Source organism: Channa argus, chromosome 15 (genome assembly GCF_033026475.1).
Source record: "Channa argus isolate prfri chromosome 15, Channa argus male v1.0, whole genome shotgun sequence".
Classification (NCBI taxonomy): domain Eukaryota; kingdom Metazoa; phylum Chordata; class Actinopteri; order Anabantiformes; family Channidae; genus Channa; species Channa argus.
In genome coordinates this window covers 7,871,045-7,895,143 of record NC_090211.1, presented here as the reverse complement: position 1 = coordinate 7,895,143, position 24,099 = coordinate 7,871,045, and the positions used below count along the sequence as shown (strand labels likewise).

Genomic DNA, 24,099 nt, shown 5'->3' with positions numbered 1-24,099 from the left:
CAGCTGATGTGTTTTCACTACACTCACATCTCTGTAACAGGTCAGGACTACAAGTTGTCTTTAGTCATAATTTCTAACAAGGACAGTTTACAGAAGCACGATGCAGATTTAAACAAATACACACTTCATTCAAATTATGTGATTTTTTTATAACTCACAACTCTAGTTGCTTATGTGAATGTTTAAATTATATATTCAATGATTCTGATTATTGTTTCTATTGTAAAAACAAAACAAAGGGCAGTTTTACCTAATTTTAATTCTGCCCTAGATTGTTCCAGGAAAGAAAATAACTGTTAAAAATCAATATGATATTTGTGCTAAAAAAATTTAAAAAACGGCAAATTAACAGTTTGTAAATCAAAATCTAGCTCACAACGGAGTCACAAAGACTGGAAACACCCACAATTACCATGTGAATAAAGCAGTGGGATAAAGTGGTGTGTGTCTGTGTTTGGGGGGGGGGGGGTCAGAGGCAGCCTGTCAGGTCACAATTACATAGGAGAAAGGAATTAAGGCAAAATGAAAGAGGAAAAGAAATAACATGACCAGTCTTTCAACGATAACTGTAGCTGCAGAAACCCGGAGGTCGAAGGATCTGAAGATCTGTGAATACAAAATGCAACACAATAAATGTTTTTATTCTGTTTTCAAGCTAATTTAAACAAAGGCCTTAACTGTCTGATAATTAAGCAGCATTAATAGCTTTTGGATCACTTAGGGCAGAAAAAGCTTTAAACACAACAACAACCTATTATCATCTCATGAATTTGCCTGTGTGTACAATGTACAGATACAGAGGAATATTATTAACCTAACACCACCTGATCTGTTTTAGTCCCCCCAGTAGCTTCCTACCTTTTATTTGACAGTTTTGCCGTTATCTACTATAAGATGTTTTTCTCTGATCTGTTGCCTGTTGCTACTGAGGTTCCACGTTAATAGAGAAATACTGATGAGTGCAGCTTTAAAGTTTTTTTTTTTAACATATTCGTTCATTTTGGATCTGCGTTCATTTTGGATCATCAAAAGATTTGTTTTGCTTTTCTCTGTTTAGTTTATGAAAAGAGACTGAACTTGAGAAATTAGCAAATATTCTCTTACTGTTCACCATTTTTAATGCAAAAGTCTGTTATAATATCTGTTAGAAATATCTACATAACGGCAGCAATTGATGTTAAATTATTCTCGGTTTTTAAAAGGTGACTAGAGATAAAATTTCAAGAAAAACAGATGCTAGCTCCCTGACTCAGGAGGCACGAACCACGACTACAGCATCTCACAGGCAGCACAATACAAAATCTCCACCCCATATGGCATTCTCCATCCACTGATGTTGTGAACAGAGAGTCACAGATGCAAAGGGAGGAGGGGTGGCTAGAGGAGGGGCTGAGTGGGGCAGAGCAAGAGAGGAAGAGAGGGGGGAGAGGCAGGCACTCAGCAGCAGGTTTGTCAGAGCAGCACCCAGAGGTGGAGGAGGACGAAGAAGGAAGGAGGAGGAGGAGGAGGAATCTGAGCAAGAGAAACCGTGTGGCTGCAGTCAGGAGGGACACAAAACAGTGGGCGAGCAAGAGAGGAGGACACAAAGAAACGAAGCGAAGGTAAGAGGACAGATGCTGCTCATTTCTGTCCACAATCATCTGGTAAACTCCTTTCTGTTGTCAGCTGATCTGCTATCGAGTGAGTGTTTTCCTTTTCTTCCTCTATCTGCAAGCTGACGGCACGCTGTAGCACTGCAGAGGGATGTAGAGAGATGGAGGAGGGAGGGAGGGATGGTGTGCCGGCGTTATGCTCCAGAGACACGAGGAAGTAAGAACTGAGAGATAAAGAGAGAGAGGAGTAAAAACAGAGAACAGACATCGGCCTCCGCTGTACTGTGTATCGGCGGGGAGGGGGTGGTAGGGGGTTGTGGGAGGGAGGATGTAACATTTGAGAGACAGAGTGCAGGAGTGTGTTTGCTGTCAACATCAGTAGTTTCCCTCCATGTTGGAGATGATATAAGTTTCTGCCTGACCACACCCTCTGCTCGCTTCTATGAGAGAAGATTAGATGAGGGGGGGTTTCTGGTCGCATCAGGTTAGGGTGTTTCTGTATGGAAACTCTGTGTGTGTTTGCGTGTGTGTGTGGGGATGGCATGTTGGATGCTGGCCAGACATGCTTAGTGTTGTCCCCCCCACCCCCCATCCCCACTACTGTCAGAGCAGTGGATTAGCTACATGTGAGTGGTGCAGACATCGTGTACTGACCAAGATGTTGTCACTCTGCCCATGTGTGTGTGTCTTTGTGTGTGTACATTTACGATGACCTAACAGTGTGTCTGCCTCTGTCTGTACATGCAGGACACATAAAAAAGATGTAGCCTCATCCACCCATTCGCTCCTTTTATCAATCCTTGGTCCAAATCATCCTGATACAATAATATCTTCTGCCACATTGTGAAGTTATGTAGCTCTGACGAGAGCGAACAGTCCTAAAGGAGGGACATGCGTAGGGTAGACTGCATGAAAAAGTTGACCCAGCTAAGGCAGCCTGCTAAAAACAGCTTGACTAAGAATTGGTTGTGTTAATATCTTGATGCTAGTTACAATACATTTTTCTTAAAGGGCAACTTCACCAGTTTTCTACTTGCTTTCTATGGCTTAGTTTAATAAAGCTTTTAAACCACTCTCTGACTTCCCTGTTTTAAAACATTTCCACTCTGGTGAAATTTCCCTTTAGGAGCTTTTGTGTTTGAGATGGGGTTATTAAGAAGGTAGAACATGCGTAAACAAAGACAAACAGCACCACAGCATGATGCATCTGATGCCTCCTTACCTCTGTATCTAACACAAAACACTCGTACACCTAGATTGGAGGTTGTCTGTGTTTAAACTTTTGCACATGATTGAACATATTTTTTCCTCCAGAAAATCCACAGATCTGTATGTGCAGTGCTTATTGCTTTCTTATAATTAAGGAAGAATCACCTTCTGCCAGCATCATTTACTGTTACTGAGTGAAAAGACGGTCTTCATTTAGGTTTTATTCAACTCAAGCTTCTCCATAGGAGGATTTGCAGTGATATAGTAGCATCACGTCACAGTACTTCCATTTTTGTTTCTAAACCTTATGCATACAGGATGTCACATCAACAAATGATACGTTTTCGAGCCAATTAAAAGTCCTTTTTCTGTGACTAAAAGAGATCATAAAAAATATAAAATATAGCATCAGTAGCAGAACCTACCAGGGCTGAATTTAATGAATTACTAGTTTTTTTCCCAACATTTTGTATCACACACAGCCTTCATTAGCACCACCTGAATTCTGCAAATGTGTTGCGGTGTTACACTCTGTGGGCACAGTTATAATAATGGCTGCAAAGAGACATACTAGAGCCATTAATTTAGGCCCATTGTCTCATAAGCGCTCCGTGCTTGGAGAGAAAGAAATATGTTGGATGTTTAAATGGCTGTTTGTCCATTCATGCAGAAATGCTTCTTTGCTACTTTTGGCCATTTATCCCATTCTTTTAAGCTCTTGTTTGTTTTCCCAACATGTCTATACTCATTTAGCTAAACAGTTTTCCATTAGTTTTTTACCCGACTTATGAACTGATTATTTATTACTTTTTAACAGATTTGACCGTTTATCTTTTACTTTAGCAGTGTCTGGACTTCCCTGCTCACTTACTAACAAGTTTTCGTGCAATCTCAACCCAAGTCATTCAGATATTAAAGCAAGAACCAATATCAATCTGTAAACCCTGTTCAGTGTTAGTGAAGCAGTAGCTGCTCGATCTCCAGACGAAGGTCTTACTAGATTGGGATATAACTCAGCTTACTGGATGATGTTTCAAAGAGACTTTTGGCACTGCCTTGTCCTGCTGACCCTGCTGGCATCACACAAACTCATGACTGAGAGACAGTGAACAAAGAGCTTCTGGACAAGGCTGTGACAAAGAAAAACATAAATCAGGAACTGAAAGACTGTGAAACAAAGAAGCGCTCGAAGTCAGATGTCTGCTCGTTATGTGTTCATGCGAGTTTAGTACTGTGTGTGCATATTTGTGTCCAAACTGCTCTTCTGTTTTTGAATGAGCGTATTAAAGTGTGGATGAATAGCACAGAGAACACATTCAACATTACTTTGTTTTAGAAATCTCTTATTTAACACAGGATCAGGTTATTAATGCAGCGACAGTGGTAATAACGGCTGATCCTTCTGCCTTTTAGCTAAATGTGTCTGGATGAATGTTATATGACGAAGGCTGATACGTGATCAGCTGACGACTGAGCTTTTTCTGTGACCTCACTTGAACACCATCATGCTTGTGTGATCTGCAGATAAGCTTTTAACTAGATTGGAAGTGAAAATGTCATTTTTGCTGGGATGAAATACAGAAAGTGTGATGTCTGAGTTTATTTCTGGGCCAGTGACGTTTGTTGGTTTGATATTTGTAGTCATGTTTTGTTGCACAAGGTGCTTGAGCTGCAACACATGCAGTTTCTGAGCAGATTTTTCTTTAGTCGTGAAACCAAAGGTCAAGTGTGTCATGGGCTGATACAAATGCTGATAAAAGTGACATTTTTGTATAGTAATATTTTTTTACATTTAATGTAAAAAACGTTTGATGTCAGCTTGAAACCAGTGTTCCAAGCGGATCAAAGCACACGGTTTTGACTTGGATTTAGATTTGTAGTTTTAGTTACTAAATACCAATAGCCTATTTAATTATTTGTAAAAAGCATGTGTATGGGTGCAGTAAGTTACACTGAGCTCTGGATTTGAAGCATTTAGCAAATAAAATGTACTTTATGGCTAATTAGCTTTTCCTGTTGGTCCATAGATGTGTACACAGCTATCACTGGTTTAATTCACTACGTTAAAAACAACAACTATAGCAACATTTAATGCAAAAAAGCAATAACCATGATCCGCTGACTTTAATGTGGATGTAATGTTTCAAACTATGACAAAGGAGGACATTTCTAAAGGGATTATTTTGCTGAAGAAGGTTGTTGGTGACAAATGCCAGTGTAATGGTGAATTGGTATATTGAGAATACAGAATGAAGCCCTTACTTTATTTTTCTCAGAGTTACTGTATTGATATTTCCTCCTCTTTAAAAAAAAAAAAACTACAGTGGGGTGATACGCAGAAATTCCTGGCTGACACACTTAGAATAAAGAGGCTGTCTTCTGTGTGTTGATCTCACCGCTGCCTGCTGTCTTCTCCCTCCTGTTCAGGTTGTTCAGCTTTCCCTCATCATTTCTGCCTCTGTTATATCCTCTCTGTTCATTATTCATGGGCTCATGACTGTTTCTGTCTGTGCCTCTGCAGAGGTTAATCATATTCTGTTTATGAACCATCAAAGCAGAAGGATACTTTTAGAAATGCTTTGGGAATGGTGGCAAAATTGCAATCAAGGGACATTACAGCGATGTTTGGGCTCAGAGTTTGTTTAGTAAGTAAAAATGGCTAAATGTAAATATAAAATGAGGTTACAAAGACAAAAACTGGAGCAAGGTTTATCTTTTTATCCTAGCAAAACTGCAGTGTGTTAAAATAAAGTAAACGTTGATATTTATTCATTTATTTTTTCTTTGTGGCAACGGCAAACAGCTGTTTGTCATTGAATACTTTTTCGTTATTTTTTTTTAAACAAGAGCCCGAGGACAAAGGGATTTTAAGGTAAGAACTGAGACATCTGCAGTTTCTGCATGTTGCTCTCCTTCTGCCCTCATTCAGGGACTTTTTCCGTTGCTGCTCTGCATATTGGTGTTGATATTTTGAGGTTAGAAACCCTAAGAATACCGTTCGCGCTGGAAACAGCTTTAACCTAAATCCCATCCTGTGTCACTATCCACACACTGTAAAAACACCTGCATACTAACAATTTCATAGTAATAGTATCATTATAAATGTTATGTTAATCTATGTCCATTCACATGTGCAAAGCACAACTCAAACCTCAAAAGATGTAAAGAACATGATGAAATATGGTATTTTTGTTTGTTACAAGTACTGTTTATTAAAGTCTCCTGATTGTCCACTTGTCCACTGCCACTGAGTTTCCTGCTTCTGTAAGCCACCTGATCCAGTCACCTGTCTGCGGTGTTTGGCATCAGTCATCAGTCCAAATGAGTGCCTGTGTGTTCAAGACACCCTGTTCCTTTTCGGACATCAGTGTTCACGTTCATTTATACACATTGTGTCAGCCTGCTGTTCATATTGTAGGAATAGTTTTACCTCACTGCTTGGTCTCCAGCCTGCCCTTTAGGCTATGGCTTGTGACATTGAAAAGTGATGAGCTCACTATGCTTACAATTCGCAAACTTGTTCAGTGCTGCCATGATTACTGTCTGTCTCCTTTAGATGGTGTCAAAGTGCAAAGTTAAGCTTGATGTTCACCATTTCTTCTTAAGGCTGGTTTCTGATGGATTAATTTGACATTTTCTTGTATTAAAGTACTTTAAATAAAAAAAATTACTTAGGATTACTACCAAACAATTTGTATTAATTCTTGAGATTAGATAAAAATATTTCTTGTGTTTACTCTATAGACTGCAAAGTAGACAAGTTCCAAGTAGGCAAACTAGTGCCAGGTTGAGCAACTGGGCGTCTGCCCTTTTTCTAAACAGGCTAAATACACTTTGCCGTCAGAGTGTAAAGGTGGAGGATGATTATGTAATACAGTGTTTAAATGTCACATCTTAAAGAATGATCTAAAAGTAGCCCATACTGACCTACTTACATATCGCATCTTGCCTGACATAAGTACAAGAAGTCTCACAGGACAGAAAGTCAAGCACTCATTTTCCTTAAATGTTTACAACATTAGTGTGAATCCAAAGGCTTGTAATGAAGATCAAATGTAAATTGTACTGTCTTTGCTGCACTTTTTGGCTGTTTTATCATCAGATCATAATGTGACGTAATGGAATCTGTGGTTAATGTTATTGACTTGTTTCCAGTCAGTGGAAGTATGGAGGATATTGAGTGAAGTGACGGGGATATTGATCTGTAGGGGTTGCAGTAATCCAGCAGTCTGAGCCGTAGCCCTGCTGGCTGCGTCTTTGAGTCACTTACAGATCTGTCAGTATGGATTAACATATAAATTCAGTAGATGCTTGGTACAGCTCACATATAAGATCTAATTTGAGTCATAAATTGTACCAACATGATAATGTTTGTTTTTGTTAGACACTGTCAGAAAGGTACTTATTTAACTATATATTTATCACTGTGGTTGCAGTTTGAAGTAGTGTTAAATTGAACTGCACCATATTGATAAATGTTTCTAGTGTAAGTGAGGAGAACTTTAGAAACTAGGGCTGCACCTTATCATATTGTCCATGATAAATGGTGAGAAATCCTCCCCTTTCTAAGAATTTAGCTGCTTTGAGACATGTTTGCATACATGCTACTGTGTTTGGGTCTCGTACACGAGCCTACAAACAGAAGAACTATGGTACGTGGCAGAGCCAAGAGGCATGATGCCAGATTCACTATCCTCAGATACTGCCCACAAAAAAATTAATCATTCATGTTCTATTTTTTAACCTCTTTAACTGCTTTACTTTGTGATCATTTTGATGATGTCCAGGCTTACTATTTTGGATCACTTTTTATGTTTGCTTGGTTTGCTGAGTCCAAAAATTCCATTGATTGCGCTATTGTCATATTGTCATTAATATTACTGTATAATATTGTATAGATAGTATTAAGTCTATACCACCTTCCCATATTAGAACCACAAACTCTATTAGCTGCAAAAGAAACTGATTAAGTCTAAAAGCACACTTATTAAATAGTTTTTCATATTAAAATATTCCAAATGAGACCTAAAAGATTGTTGCAATGTTTTTGCTCCATGTTATTCATACATTACATCCTACACATATGGAAAGCTTCCTCTCTGCCTTATCACTGTTCCTCAGCAGCTTTCCTATCACTCTGAGGTTTGTCACACCAATCTAGTTATTCATACAGGTTTGTGCCAGAGAATCCCACTCTCCTGCTCTCTAACACACCATCGCAAAGCTCGGAGGACCCGTTGAGAGCCGGTGTGATTAATAGTACCAGCATTCACTGTTTATCTCAGTAGCATGGCTGTATACCACGAGCAGACTTATGCATGCACACCTACATGTTCACAGGTTAGTAACTGCCCTGCAAAATGGAAATTGCGGCCTGGATTTATAGTAGCTAGCCTAGAGGGAGATAACATACAACTATAGTTACTGCACATAGGTCTCTGGATGCCTTTACATCTGTTGTATTGTGGTGATTATGCCTACATAGTTTAAATATGATCGGATGAGTGAAGTTGTTTGTTGTTTGTTTGTTGTTTGTTTTTTTTTTTCAGACATCAGTGTTCACGTTCATTTATACACATTGTGTCAGTCATTGTGTCAGCCTGCTGTTCATATTGTAGAAATAGTTTTACCTCACTGCTTGGTCTCGCAATTCGCAAACTTGTTCAGTGCCGCCATGATTACTGTCTGTCTCCTTCAGATGGTGTCAAAGCGCAAAGTTAAGCTTGATGTTCACCATTCCTTCTTAAGGTTGGTGTCTGCTGGATTAATTTGACATTTTCTTGTATTAAAGTACTATAAATAAATAAAAATTACTTAGGATTACTACCAAAGAATTTGTATTAATTCTTGAGATTAAATAAAAAATGCATCTCTATCATGGCCTGTAGGAACGTGGGGATATTTATATCAATAGCTAGGAGATAACATACAGCTATAGTTACTGCACATAGGTCTCTGGATGCCTTTACATCTGTTGTATTGTGGTGATTATGCCTACATAGTTTAAATATGATCGGATGAGTGAGGTTTTTTTGTTGTTGTTTGTTTCTTGTTTGTTTTTTTTTGGTTTTGGTTTCTCTTCGTCACCTCTCCTGGTCGCAGCAGACAGTACCTGCTCTTCCTCTCTCACCTGCTCATTGAACTTTATTTCTTCCCTTCCCAAAGCTCAGCTTTGATGATGCAGATTTTTCGCTTTTATCTTTGTCAGATGATGTTGATGAGGATGAGAATAATTCATCCATAGCTATGAATGGCCGTGAATGACACACAGTTCATTAGTAAAACTCTCTAGTTACCTGGATCAGATTTGGTGGAATAAGTCGTCTGTCCTGTTTGTTGGTGGTTACCAAGTTGAGTGAAGTTTTTTTAATAAAGCTAAGATGCTTCAGGTGGTAATATCATTATATGAGACCCTGGCATTGTACAATATCTTTGTATCACCAAAGTAGTCATTTTGAGGCAAATTCTAATTGAGGCAAATTCTTTTTCTATCCTCTCAGGAACAGAAAGCAACAGTAGATACCTATATACAAATCTGAGGACCTGCTTTATTGCTTCATTCATAATCTGTCGATTTTGCTCCCACACCACCCCAGGTTTCTCCTCCTTACCCCACTGACCCATGAAAGAAGGCATGCCGGTCCTCACAGCAGGAGCGGGTGAGACAAATTGGCACAGATGCTGTACCACATACTGTCCATACTGCTGGAATCTTGGTGTTCTCCATCTGCTCATGCTAACTTACTTGTTCCTCTCCTCTATAGGGCTACATGAAACACTGGCCCTGCTGACCTCTCAGCTGCGGCCTGATGCCAATCACAAAGGGGACATGGTGTTCCTCAAAGATGTCTTCAGTGAGAGGAGCTTGGGATACCTCATGAAGGTGAGGAAGTCTTATTACTACTACTAATGCTGTGAGCCTGATTCCATGAATAACACATAGATAAAACATGGACATAATGAGTATCTGTATAAATGATACAAATGATAAATTGGGTCATTTCTATCACAAGGACGTAATGTTTTATTGCCTTTCAAGACTGTATTTTAAAACTGGTTGGTTCAATTGCCAAGAAATATTATTGAAAAGCCAATTTTATGGATTTTGTGTTATTTTTCTGATAATATGATTTATGCGAATTGGCAAACAAGACGATGTCACGCAATCCCTGATTTCATCAGTCAAATGTCAACCATGTTGGCAGGGGGAATGACACACTAGATGTTTTTTTTTCTTTATTGAAAACATCAGTACAAACACGCATTTCAAGTAAGAAGTACTTTTCAATAACTGCACTAAGAAACATGACTGCTTCTTTTGTATGTAAAGAAAGAATAACAACCATATTTAAAATAAAAAAAACTATAATGACAACAAAATGTAAATAATTAAATAAAACATTACTAGTGAACACTAGTAATGCACTTTAAGGAAATTAAGCAGACATGTCTGTAAAAAATGTGTTGCCATTGTAGTAACATTGTTAACAAAGAACTCAGTAGACGGTTGTTCTTAAGACTTGGTAATACGGAAGTTACAACGTCATGTCACATGATCAACCGACGAAGTCTCTTTGCCGTGCAGCCAGCTCAGCAGTCTGTTAGCTGGTGGTTAGCAAAAATGTTAATAATATGGATGGCTTCCTCCACTCCTATTTCGACAAGTTACTAATTAAATTTTAGAAGATTGAACATCAGGTTCAGCTGTATGATTCTGTTTATTTAAATCTGATGGGTCATTCACACATACTGCTTTGAGGCAGCAACTTCCTGCTGCATCTCCTGTTTGCTGCCACTGACTTAAATAATTGCAGCTGTTTTGAGAATAATAGACCTGAACCTGATGTCTGAGCTTTACCTGAAAACTAAGTTACTTGCATGCTTGTTGACTAAATGCTGTGGTGTAAAAAGTACAATATTTGTTAATAAAATGTGGATTAAAGGTATAAAACAACATATACTGTAAATAGGTAATACACAAAGTGTATTACAGCTTATAATTCACTGTGTTTATGGTGTGCTGAACTGAATGCCAGCAAAGATTTGGTCACTGGTTGGTCATGTGACATTACAGTTTTGACTTCCGCACCTCGAAATACTCTGTTCTGAATGACTTTGTGTTACAGATTCATGAGAAGTTGAGACAGTATGAGAGGCAGAGTCCTACACCTGTTCTCCACAGTGCCTCTTCTCTGGCTGAAGATGTAAGTTTATCCCTCACTCACACAACTTTTCCACTTGAGCACAGCAGTCAGTCACAATGAGTTAGCTCCAGCTGGGCAGCAATGCAGGTATCAAAAGTGAATTTTAATGTCTTCCAAGTGCTGAATCATCCTTATGTTCCCCTAATGAAACTCCATATCCTGCTGCACTTTCGCTCCCACCAGTTATCAGCAGGGGAAACTGCTGACCTTAGCTGCTCGCTACTCATCATTCCCTGTCTGGATGTCTGTGTATCTGTCTACATATATTTAACAGTAAACTGCAGCATGCATTACTGCCTATGTGCACAAAAACGCAGGTTCATACTCGGTTGGTTGCTGTGTTTCATTGGCAGGTGGCAGAGGAGCTGCAGAGTGGGGCAATGAGCACAGAGGAGAAGGAGCTGCTATACCTTCTGACGTCACCGCATCTCAAGGTAGACTCACGTTCACCTGGCTTTAAGTCATCAGTCCTGCACTGTGACTAACATTGCGAGCGCTTTCATTTTAGTAATTCACTTAAAAGACACCTTCACTGATACTTGCTTCTTTTGATTCTAGTTTCACTAGTACTTGTAATTTATTCATAATAAACTTCCCTCCGACATTAAAATATATCTCTAATTTTAGCTGAAAAATGCCTCCAGATGACATCACTTGAAGGAACTTTCAGTTGAAATTGTGACATTTTTTTGCTCACACAATGGAATTTGTAATCAGGTTCATCTGCTTTTCCAGTGCTAAAAATACATATTATAAACTCAGAAAGTTCTAAATAATGTTCTTATTCCTAAATATGAATATATATAGGCTCTTTCAGTATTTCACAGAGGGTTTTTTATTTTTTTTTATTTTAGTGTGCATCCATTCAGCCATTTTTCACAGTCAGAGCTTTAATTTTCCCTGACATAGGGCTTTAAATTCATCTCTGAAGCTGTTTACAGATTCTGGCAGACGTCTGGCTGTGCTGTGTACACCCCAGCAGCTCCCTTTCAGCAGTGTAAACCAACCACGTCTGTTTTCTGTCATATCAGGCTGTTCTCTCTGTGCATGACACTGTGGCTCAGAAGAACTTTGACCCGGTGCTGCCGCCGCTGCCAGATGACTTTGAGGATGAGCTAGAGGAAGAGTCGATGAAGATTGTCAGGCTGGTGAAGAACAAAGAGCCTCTGGTGAGCCGTGACACAAAGATGAGTGTGGTGATGAAAGCATAAACATCTGCAGGACAACGGGCAAAAAGAGGAAAGAACTGTGGGATTGAGGCCCTTGCTCTTTTTTTAATTATCTTATCCTCTACCGTACTCTAGGGAGCCACCATCAGGCGGGATGAAGCCACTGGGGCTGTGATTGTGGCTCGGATCATGAGGGGAGGTGCAGCTGACCGAAGTGGTAAATTCTTCTGTTAGTCAGTCTGGGAATTTATGCTACTGAGCTACCAGTACATTTAGACACAGTTTGGTGAAATAACTCGAAAAGGTTGTGTGATGATAAGCAAAGGGAAACACTTTTCTTTAATCCTTTTCTCTTTTCCTTTGTTAAAAAAACACATCACTTTGTAGATTACAGCTTCACTCATCAAAGTAACACATACAGCTCATACTGCCATATAATGTTTCAGAGAAAAAATAAAACATTAAATAAAAGAGCAAGGGATGAGATGCAAAACTGTTGGATGCGAGCCAGGACACTGCAGTAATGTAGCACAGCCCGGAGGCAGGCGGAGCCATTAGGACTACCAGAGAATCCCATGGTTTTTAAAGCCCCGTTTTAGCAGTGTTTTGTACCAGTACGAACTGTCTTGTGAGGATTATGCATATACAGTATAGCCACTTTGGAAAATATTCAGACACCTTCACTTTACTGTGTTGTTAGTTTGATTTGAGATGGAATATTTTTGCAATTCTATTCAAAAGTAAAAGCAGACGTCTTCACACCCTTAACTCTGTACATTATAGAATCCCATTTGGTAGCAAATACAGCTTTATAGTGTTTTTGTGCAAGTGCTTATTAAGTGTTTTTTATGACAGATCCACTTAAGCTCCATCAGGTTGAATAGGAAAGTGTCGGAATTGTTATCTTCAGGACTCCAAAGACATTCTATGTGGATTGAGTCTGGACTTGACAGGACTGAGACTTGCACTGGATTCTCTAGTTTCTTGATTATTTGCTTCAAGTTATTGTCCAGAAAGATGAACTGTCGCCACATTTTCAGGTCATATGCACTCTGGAGCAGGCTCCCAAGGGCTTTTTTTGGCTGCATTTATCTTCCCCATCCACATACCTGCTTATGCCATTAGCTCTGTGTATTTTGCCGAACTTCAAGTGGGCTGTGGCTTTAATGTGGACACTCTACCACAAAGACCTGACGGTAGATTGTTCCTGACATGGTCATCCTTCCAGCAGGTTTTCCCATCTTTGCAAAGAACTTGTAGAACTCTGTTGGTGGATGTTTTGTTCCTTGATCACCTGCCTGACCCAGTTCTTTCTTGTCTGGCTACTCAGTTTGACTGTCTGACCCACTTTAGGAAAGTCATGTTTGTTCAAATGTGTTTCATTTCATTTCATTTCAATTATTAAAACTACTGTGCTCGGGGGAACTGAAGGGTCTGAAAAGCTTAGGCCCAGTGTAGCTTAGCATTATTTTTAATACATTTGCGAAGCATTACTAAAAATATGCTTTTATTTTGTAATCATGTGTTAGTGTGTATATTGATAGGGAGAATAGAATGTTTTTCCATATTTAATTACATTTACAACACCACAAAGCCAATGTATCTAATAACTGCTCTCGTGACAGCGAGATACAAACCACAGTGTGACAAAGATGCACCAGGAGAAGAAAAATGAGAAGCATAGTGTGGGTTTAGCTGAAAGCAAAGCTCTCTATGACTCCCCAGAGAATCAATCACCTTTGATGTAGACTCAACAAAGACCCTTTTATATATGTTACTATGGAAGTATAATAATTATTTGGGTTTAGACTGGGGGTGTAAACCAATCAGTGTCTATATCCATTAATCATTAATGTCTTCCTGTCTTTTCTTGCTTTGTCTACTGATGGAAAAAAATCTCTGGTCAGTCTAGAGGCAGAAGCTGCAGAAAGATTTCAGAATTGGCCTCAGGCCTCAGCGTATGTCTGAAAAATGCATACATTCTGAGATTGCAGCATAGAGTTTCTGCTGTGTGCTTCTCTGTCCTGAGGGAAAACCATATTGATCTCACTTCTCTTGGCCTTTGGTTTCATTGTTGGGTCTGCAGCTAAACAGATCAAAGCTGAGGTGAGAAGTCCTCCACAACAGCGGATCTGACAACAACACTGATGTCAAGATACATCCGATAAACCCCAAAGCTCTGCTAAGTCTTTGATTGTCAATGATGTTTCAGCATGTTCAGCCTATGTCTTCATAGTATGTCTGATCCTCATAGGTTTAGTCCATGTGGGAGATGAGCTCAGGGAAGTGAATGGTGTCTCTGTGATCCACAAGAGACCTGATGAGATCAGTCAGCTGTTGGTAAGAGACACAATACTACTGTATTTTGTGATCCTCAAAAATGACGATGATCTTTCTAAGACAAAAACGGTCACTTTCAGAATCTGAGGATTCATTGCAGGACTGTTGTATTAGACAGCATTTGTTTGATCTTAGTGTAGCTAATAAACAGAAATTATATATTCATAATTACTGCTAGCCATGCTATACTCCAAGGCTTTGAACACAAGCTGTAGATGAGTGATAGTTCATGAAAAGTAAAATCCAGCTCAGGCAGAAGAATATTTGGCAACTGCAGTCTCACACTTTCCTCTCTACTTCCTCTTATCTATTTGTGATTTAGTCACAGTCCCAGGGATCCATCACTCTAAAGATAATCCCCGCCATTAAAGAAGAGGACCGTCTGAAGGACAGTAAGGTGAGATACAGTATACTATAATAATGGAGCATGTCGGTAAGTCGAGTCTGGGACATGTTTGTAACAAAAACAATTAAAACAATATAAACAATACAATACAAACAATATAAATTGCGATTTAAGCTTTTTAAAAATTTTCACAAAGCCTGTGTTTGATTCCAGGTGTATATGAGAGCCTTGTTCGAATACACCCCCTTGGAAGACAAGGCCACACCCTGCCAGGAAGCAGGGCTTCCCTTCAGTCGGGGAGACATCCTGCAGGTTGTTACCCAGGACGACCCCACGTGGTGGCAGGCCAAACGTGTGGGAGACAGCAATCTTCGGGCTGGACTCATCCCGTCAAAGCAGTTCCAGGAGAGGTGAGAGCACACAGGACTCCTTGTGGTGCATGTGAAGCACTGTGAACTACTGAGTGACAGGACAGACAAGTTGCCCAAACACAGCTGACTTTTATTATATCCAGCCATTTGTAATCTTCTAAATCCATATTCATGTGTTCTATTTTGAGGGTCAGATATGATTAGATTGAACACTTTAGCATTGGGGAGAAAAAAAAGAAAGGAAATCCAAACACAGCCATAAAGCGGCGCTTGCTGATACTGTAAGTGTCATAATCCCTCAGTAAGATGATCTCAGCAGGCTGGGAGATCCCTGCCAAACACTGCAGCCTCTGTTGGATTATAACCCCAGCTGGAACACAGAGGAAGACACGGGTCAGAGTAGGAAACAAGTTCTGCAAAGCCTAAATGCTTTTGTAGGTTAAGTAAATGTTCATGATGAAATAACATAGATCTGCTCCTGCTGTGTGATACTGCTGACCTCTGATCTCCAGCTTAAAACAATGATGAATGAGATGTTTGAAGGTATCAGTATCACTAAACAAACAAACAAAAAAAAGCATACTGTAAACGTATTTTTATGAATAAATGGGAATACAGTGTTTTAGGAGAGATATAAATACACAACATGATTATAAAATGACACAACCCATCCTCAATTACCACAAAGACGCAAATCAAAACACCAAGACACATATACATGTAATGTTTGCTCGTCTTATATCACCTGTGTGCTGTATCTTTCTCTGCCTTTCATGTCTAAAGCCTTTTTCCCACCTCTGACATTTCCTCCTTACGTCTCGCTCACTGCTTATTTCTGACCTGCTGAATCTCTTCCCGCCTTGGTCGTGTCTGGCTCTTTGTCATGCTGCACCTTCCTCCAGGCGACTGGCCTACAGGATGAAAATCTCCACACTCCCGAATCCAAAATCCCCTAAAACACCTGCCTGTAAGTTTCTACTTCTTAGGATTCCACGTCATCTTTAGCATCATTTCAAAATTACAGTTTACTTCCTGAAACATCTCTTGCTGTCACCTCTCCTTTTTTTATTTATTTATGTATTTAGTTTTCTATAAATTCTTCCTCTGGGCAAATGCAACAATGTCTCTACTGATATTTCTTAGTTTTCTGCTGGTAATTGACATTGTCAAAGATCTTAGTATGCATTGTGCTTCCGTTACATGCTGCTACTGTAAGTAGACATGTTTTAAAAATGGAGGAGAGAGAGATGGCGTGGCACAGAGACGGAGGGAGGGATCACAGATATGAACTAATCTCTGTCATGTTTGTTCCATCTGGCCAGTGAGCCACCTGTCAGTTAATCTGAAGTTGATCCAGACTGTGTTACGGCAGGCACCCACTGAGAAACAAAACCCAACCATACATTGTCACTTCTCACTTTCTCACTTGGTACTGCAGAGGCAGCGTGTAAACAGACAGGTGAGTGGGTAAATGTGAGTGGGGGGGTTCTCATGGTGCGTAAGCTGCAGGCGACCCGATTACGCCTGAGCCACGGGGAGACAAGAGCTTAGCAATTTGGCATCTAGTCCTGCTACGCCACGCACCAGCAAGCCTGCGGGGAGTCATCTATCTCGGCCTCCCTCCGTGCTCCTTAAGCTCTCTGATTGATGCCCTCAAATCCCAACATGGGTCCTTTAAATAGGGATCTCCCTAGTGGTGTCAGCAAAAGAAAAAAAAAGTTTGATTTATTTCAGAATCATGTTCTCTTATCTGTCGTCTACACAAAATGACTTGCCCTATAATGACTTTGATCTTGTTTCATGCTTTGTTCTTCCTTGATGCATACTGTACCAGATGACCAAGGATGTGATAAAGGTGAGTTCCTGTGTAGCCACAAGAAACACCAACTCAAAATACATAGTAGAAGAAGGTTCATAAACACCTCAAAGCCTCTTTGTGTGTCTGTGCGTGTGCAGTGGGGTGTGTGCATTTGATACTTCTACTGCTTTCAGCTTGATTCCTCGTCTCCTGCTGCACCTGAGACCAAACTACAGATTCTTTGCCTACTGTAGCTTGTTTGTGTGTGTGTGTGTGTGTGTGTGCATAGTAATAAGTGATGTGCTTGCAGAACAGCATCCCTAGAGACTTTAGTCCATTTGAGCAATGGTTGTTAAAGATAACAATGGAACCTTTTTTTATTCTGCTTCATCCTTAGTTCCATTATCTTTTGTCCCAGTCTTTATCTTCCAATCTGCAGTTTTCAGCAAATAATTTAATGTGTTCCTCTGTTTTTCTGTTTTTGTTGTTCTTTCTGTTCTCAGTGCGTATTATCATACATCAGATTAAAGAGGGCAAAGTGTAATAATAGATGATTGAAAATGCATATTTTTCCTCAGATTTAGATTTATGTATTTTTAAGCTTTTGCTAGTGACACTTTGTACATCAGCTGCCTTTGGGGAGATCAGGCTTATTTACCTGTGTGTGCAGAGGTTTAGGGCTGGCTTTATTTATTGATGGGGAGCTATCCATATCCTCTCCTCTCCTCTCCTCTCCTCTCCTCTCCTCTCCTCTCCTCTCCTCTCCTCTCCTCTCCTCTCCTCTCCTCTCCTCTCCTCTCCTCTCCTCTCCTCTCCTCTCCTCTCCTCTCCTCTCCTCTCCTCTCCTCTCCTCTCCTCTCCTCCCTTTAACAGCATTTCTTTATCATACTGTATCTCGGTTCTCACCTCCCGTTGTCTGACCTATCTGCTGCCTCTTGGCACTGCCTGCCCTATCCAGCAAACTTGCCCCCCTCTTCCAACTCCTCATCTCCTTAAGTCTTCTAGGTCTTACCCTGTGCTTACCCCCTGTTTTCCCTGCTTGCCTCCCTACAGAGGACTGTGACTGTGAGGGCTATTTCAATGGACAGTACATAGGTGAGAGTGTGCATATCTTTCTCCACGTCCTTTTACCTCTCTGCTCTTTGCCTGCTGCAGCCTGGCTATGCGCTGGTTCCCTGGTTGCTTTTGGGCTTGGGGTCAAACTGCTTGCAGGGTTGACCTGTCTAAATCTGGGGTTGAGAGATAGGAGGAAGGTTTTAAAGGGTGAAGAAATGGGCTTAAAGCCAAAGCTGGTGAGCAGAGCTATGGATTAATCTTTCCAATTTATTTGGGCAAGGGGAAGAAATGCAGAGTTTCTACAAAACGTAAAATTGCATAACATGTATATTGCCTCACATGTCTGCAGGTGCCAGGAACACCCCCTCTTCAGACTTCCAGACTGCATACAGTATAAGCTGAACATACAAAATCTTGCATCAACATACATGGAAAATGTAACACTTGTGCTAAAATAATACAAGAATATTAGTATGAATTAAAAGATAGCTGTTGATTTGAAATTGGGGGGAGAAAATTCACAAGTCTTCTTTATCATCCTTCCCTTTCTAGCCTTCCACTGACCCTCCCCTCCCTCACCCTTCTGAAGCCCTAACCCCCATTTGCTCCTGTACATTTTGCAAGCAGTTGGAATGACAATATGCAAAGGGAGTTATTTAAACACAGCTGAAAGCTTTACACCACCCTCTCACTGCACAACTATATCACAAAGACAGTATTTGTGCGTCTGATCAACCTGTACATTTTTGCAGTCTGTTTTGAGCTTTTCCCCTCCCCCTGCCATCCCTCCACCTGCCCCCTCCATCTAGCAGTGTTTGGATCTTCCAAAGCCTCCCTGCTGCCCTGCATTTAACTCCCCCTGTTGCTGTGGCAAGTGCACTGCTTCCCCCTTTACCCATCCTGCCCCCTCCCCCACAAGGGCCCAGCTGCGTTGGATGCATTGCACACTCCACCAGGCACGTTTGCTGCTCGTTCACTCCATGTGGAGGTTGTGTGATGCTCTAACGCCAGTTATAGTCTCTCCTAAGTGTAAAGCAGTGGCGCCCTCCTGTGGCCAGGTGTTTTCCTGGGAATTTTATTCAGGTACAGTGCCCGGCTCATATCTGCAGGTACACACCACTGACAGGGGGAATACAGACAGTCCTGGTCATGGGAGATTCTCATTTGCAGTCACTCTCTGCTATTGACCTGGTGTTTCCCAGGGCCAGGCTGTCTTATCTGTCCTGCCTCAGCACTGTAACCTTGTTCAAGAAGCATGTCCTGTTTGGAACTAGTTTTGGAAAAAGATGTCTACCTTGAGTCACTGAAATCTATTTTAAACTGATGAAAATGTTTTCACTATAAAAACTATAAAAGTTATTGTTTCATTCACAGGCTATAAATATATGTACTGTCATGCATGTGACCAAGTCTTTTTTAGCACAAAATCTAACTGGCTCAAAGTTCATCTAATATCTCACACTATCAGTATTTATATTTCAGATGAGATATTTTCACTGCACTGTGCACTGTTTACAGACCTATTTTAATGCATGATTATCAGTGGGTGTGGTTTGAATTTATTCAATACCTGTTGGCTTACTGCTAACGTCTAATAACAATTTTTAATGCACAGATAAAAATATTACGTCTGCATCATAAAAGTAGTGCACTCATGTGGTATGTCATTATATGCAGATATTAATTTATGGCTCATGACATCTGACCCAAAACCCTTTATCTTTTTCTGCTCCCTGTTACCTCCCATCTCTGGCTTCACTGTAGCTGGTTTACGGAGGAGTTTCCGACTGAGTCGCAAGGACAGACAAGGATCATCAGGAGAAGGCTCTGATCCCGGAGACCCTGAGTTCCTGACCTATGAGGAGGTGACCCGCTACCAGCAGAGGCCCAATGAGAGACCACGTCTGGTGGTTCTGATTGGTGAGACTGAACTACCTGAGAGGCACAAATGTCCTGTGGTGTTAATGACACATTGTGGAGAAAAGTGTGTGTTACTACATAATGATGACCCAGTACTAGCTTTATAAATGTAAAGAAACATGATGATGCTACTTAACTTTTTTTTATCTCTCAAACACACAATTGGCTTCCAAAGGTTCTCTTGGAGCGAGAATCAATGAACTCAAACAGCGGGTGATTGCTGAAAACCCACATCGTTATGCAGTGGCTGTTCCACGTAAGAGATTTATGCCAATATGTCTGTCCTCTATGTATGTCCTTTATCGGTGGACATCACTGGACACTGTTGACCTTTTACATGCAGGTTTTGTCTTGTGTGTCCACAGATACGACCAGACCCAAGAAACCTCATGAGAAGGACGGCGTTGAGTACCACTTTGTCACCAAACAGCAATTTGATGCAGATGTTTTAAACAATAAGTAGGTCGAGTTTGTTTGTGTAAACAATATGTGTACAATTAGCTGATAAAGTAAGTGAAGATTGTTTTCTTGCTATGTAGGTTTATAGAACATGGGGAATACAAGGAAAACCAGTATGGCACCAGTATAGAGGCCGTCCGCTCTGTGCAGGCCAAGAATAAGATGTGCATAGTGGATGTGCAACCTGAGGTAGGAACAGCACCTTTGCTGAATGGGTGAGGCTGATCCGCTCATCATGTCTGCTTTCTGATCTCTGTTCCCTCTTTTAAATGTAATTCCTCTGCGTCTCTAGGCCCTGAAGAGGTTGCGGACGGCGGAGTTCAAGCCCTATGTGGTATTTGTAAAACCTCGCGTTCCTGAGAGCAGACGTCGCCGCAGTGCTGCCACCTCGCCAGGAGGGGGAGAGCACGGCCGTATCACAGTGAGTCATCTTTCTCTTAACTTTATCAATGTGTCACAGTTCAGTGGCTGTATCCTGTGATACACTTTAAAGGCGTGATTAAGAAAGAATATTTTGCAGTCCTGAGTTGCACCTCTACATGTTGTTAAATTTGATTACATGTGACCATAGTGGTGAGGTATGTGGTATGATATCAGTATTACATAAACTGGACATATTAGGATGGTGCATGGTGTAGTGACTGGAAGACAGGTGCAAACTACAACCTAGTGTGTTGCTATAGAATGGTTTTGTAGTTGTTCATAGTGTGACCAATATCATAACTGGAGAATTAGACATCACTCATTACACTTTCAATTGCCTATTTATTTGTATTCAGAAAAATTTGCAACATGCAAGCAATGCAACTTGAGATCATGTCCTCTATTTTTAAGGATTAAATTTACCTAATCAAAAGAAACACATGCACGAGCATGTGATGGCTCAAGATGATCTATAAATTAAAAAGCAAAAATGATTTGAGAAACAGACTGGATTAGCTAAAAACATGTATTTCTTGTAATTGTACAAGCATCCAAAAGCACCAGCCCAGTTTTTTTGTGGAGTTGGAGCATGTTTATGTTTTCTGAAGGTGAGTTCTAACAAATCCCTGAAAGCTGAACCTGCAGATTCCAAGGTAACTTCTGCAAGGTTCCTGAAACATTTAGGTTTTCTATACGATAAGCTGTCACTGGCCACATTCTACATAATTACAATAGGAATGTGGCCAATGCAGGACCAGCAGGTTTAGCCCTCACAAGTTCCAGCTTTCAGAATGGATATATGTGCTGCATGAATCTATGGTCACAGTGCTCTGTTTAGATCACTGAATCTTATATTTTCTGCATCAGGACGAAGACCTGCAGGAGATGCGTCAGTCTGCCATCCAGATTGATCAGCAGTATGGGCACCTGGTGGACCGCGTCCTCATCAAGGAGGACTCAGCCAGTGCCTGTGCAGAACTGCGAAGTGTCTTGGAAAGACTAGAACACGAGTCATTCTGGGTGCCTGTCAGCTGGGTGCATACTTAAACTTTCCCTCTTGCCTGCATCTTCCAAAGGAACATCACAGCCCAAGCACTTGCCTCTCTCTATGTAACTGACACAGGGCTGGTCAGACAACTGTAGACTGAGGCACCAAAGAGAGAGGATGATGTCAGAGGAATACCTCATCCCCTGGGGTGTTGCAGCAAAAGGACAGCTCTTTTGGCCAAGGGCCACTCAATCACCCCAAAATTAGTCTGTCACTTCCTCAAACTTTTAGCTGCGATCTCATGTATTATTTATTCAGGTTGTCATTTATTTATTGTCTTCAAACACTGGGAACAGAGGAGAGTTTGTAAAGTGTTTTATTACAGTTACTGTCACTCTTTCTGGAGTGTGTCAGGTTTGGGATCTCACTCAGGATTGCTCAGTCAGTCGGCTTTATTGTGACTCCGTTTGGAGTACCTTTAGTAGCATGTTTTTTTTAGTTTTGCAGGTAATTCACCTGAGTTGCAATCGTACAATGCTTCCTGTTACTATTACTGCTTTTGCATCCTGTACAGTAAAAGAGCCAATCATTCATTAAACAGAAATAATTAACATGTGAATTTAATGGAATGCTCTTTAAAGCTGACGTGCTCTTTATGTTCATTTTCATACTAGGACAGAAACAACTCTTTTTAGGAAACGCATGAAAAAAAATATTTAACCTCAGATGTAAATATTGTAAAGGCCATTCTTCGTGTGCTTTTAAAATATCTCATAGTACATTAATGCAACCTGCCTATCCCTGACTCCTAGGAACCGGCACACACAAAGTATGTGTGGATGGATATCACAGAGTTCAAGTGCATCAACATGTAATTCTAGTTTTATGTACAATTGTGCTTTATTCTAGTGTTGTCAGGTTGGGGTTGGGGTGATGTAACAACCAGGTTTTTCATTTGACTAAAGTAGAGTTGTACATCTGGTTACAGCTTCTCACTTGTTAGGAGTTTTTTTTTGTTTTGTTGAAATTCATTATCTTGTATCTAATAGATTGTACAAGGCATTTCTCATATTTTCTTACATTTTATATAGAAACCAATTCATCAATTAGGTAAGAAAACATTTGGCCAATCATTAAAACAGCTGGTAGCAGCAGCCCTATTTAAAATTAAAGGCCTGACACTGAGGTATAAGAGTATATTGTGACATGATCTTTGGATTAAAAGTGGCAGTTTTTTTTGTTTTTTTTTTACCAAAACCTGTTAAAAACTAAAAAGGATAAAAAATTACTCTCCTAGCTCCAGCTGCTCTGCAGAAGTCTGCCTTATACAAATCCGGTGTATAAGGCAAATCCTTATACAAACTTGGTAACTCAGCAGAGTAGGCTGTTTGCCCAAACAAACACTGAATGTTGAAATCAAACTACAGCAATTTTAAACCTGATATTAGCTTCATCTGAACACCAAGTAGCAATTATCACAGAGAATAAAAACTATGGATGTGGGCCTCCATCACATACACTGAAATCACTTCAGGAAGGGATTTTTACAACCAGTACAGAGAGTCTGTTTTATTAAGATAGACTTAAAATGTTGGGAACCCATTTTTTAAATGTTAAATCAAAAAGAGAAAACCAATAATGCAGGCTTCTTTCACAGGTGATGAGAAAAGCCAGTGATCAGTACAAGTTGACAAACTTGTGTGTTGTCAGAATTATGCACCTCCCAGATCCCTTTTTTTTAAACATGCAATGTCTTCTTGATCTTTTTATGTAACGTGTGAACCAAGGCACTCAGGATGTTGAGTCTGTAATGTGACATGTACAAAGTGCCATAAATAAAGCTTGCTGAAATAACCTTTTAGTATTTCATTCGAATAATTGTTTGGAATAATTTTCTTTCTATTTCTGTGAAAGTGTTCTATGTGTTAACCTTTCAGTTCAGTCAGTGCCAGTGTCTCCTCTGCAGTTTACAAAAGTGCATATCATAACATAAGTGTCTTTGGCTTTAATTCACAAGAGCACACATCACATCTCTGTCTGTTAGCACTGTTTTCAGGTGAAGAGATAAAAGATGAGAAAGAAAAGTGAAAGTTCTGGAAAGAATTTAAATTGACTTCAGAGGAACCTCAGAGCGACAGACTGAATGAATTTGATTTCTTCAATTCAGCAGTAGGAAAAACTAGTTGTCATAGCTACTGAAGAAGTCAAAGAGTATTTCAACCAA

At 40.2% G+C, this 24,099-nt stretch overlaps 1 protein-coding gene across 3 annotated transcripts; it reads left to right on the top strand.

Annotated features, from left to right (window-relative positions):
- Positions 1-1,429: 1,429 nt before the first annotated feature.
- On the top strand, positions 1,430-23,730 carry mpp3a (MAGUK p55 scaffold protein 3a). Of its 3 annotated transcripts, XM_067476891.1 has the most exons (21): positions 1,430-1,601; positions 1,715-1,809; positions 9,398-9,460; positions 9,566-9,684; positions 10,928-11,005; positions 11,359-11,439; positions 12,037-12,174; positions 12,310-12,391; positions 14,429-14,514; positions 14,837-14,911; positions 15,074-15,270; positions 16,134-16,198; positions 17,066-17,086; positions 18,083-18,124; positions 19,103-19,168; positions 19,850-20,005; positions 20,181-20,261; positions 20,371-20,464; positions 20,545-20,653; positions 20,757-20,885; positions 21,755-23,730. In XM_067476891.1, exons 3-21 carry the CDS (start codon positions 9,424-9,426, stop codon positions 21,932-21,934), a joined length of 1,836 nt encoding a protein of 611 aa, XP_067332992.1. In that variant the 5' UTR covers positions 1,430-1,601; positions 1,715-1,809; positions 9,398-9,423; the 3' UTR covers positions 21,935-23,730. The 3 variants fall into 3 exon arrangements, with proteins under 3 accessions (XP_067332992.1, XP_067332991.1, XP_067332993.1); XM_067476890.1 differs by lacking the exon at positions 1,715-1,809 and having other exon boundaries at positions 1,431-1,601; XM_067476892.1 differs by lacking the exons at positions 1,715-1,809; positions 19,103-19,168 and having other exon boundaries at positions 1,431-1,601.
- The last annotated feature ends 369 nt before the right edge of the window (positions 23,731-24,099 follow it).

Bases quoted from the DNA above. Each gene is read 5' to 3' on its own strand.
- mpp3a (XM_067476891.1), top strand. From the start codon at position 9,424: ATGAAAGAAGGCATGCCGGTCCTCACAGCAGGAGCGG. The intron at 18,125-19,102 runs GTGAGAGTGTGC...CGCCAGTTATAG, and splicing joins TTTCAATGGACAGTACATAG to TCTCTCCTAAGTGTAAAGCA. The intron at 20,886-21,754 runs GTGAGTCATCTT...TTTCTGCATCAG, and splicing joins GAGAGCACGGCCGTATCACA to GACGAAGACCTGCAGGAGAT.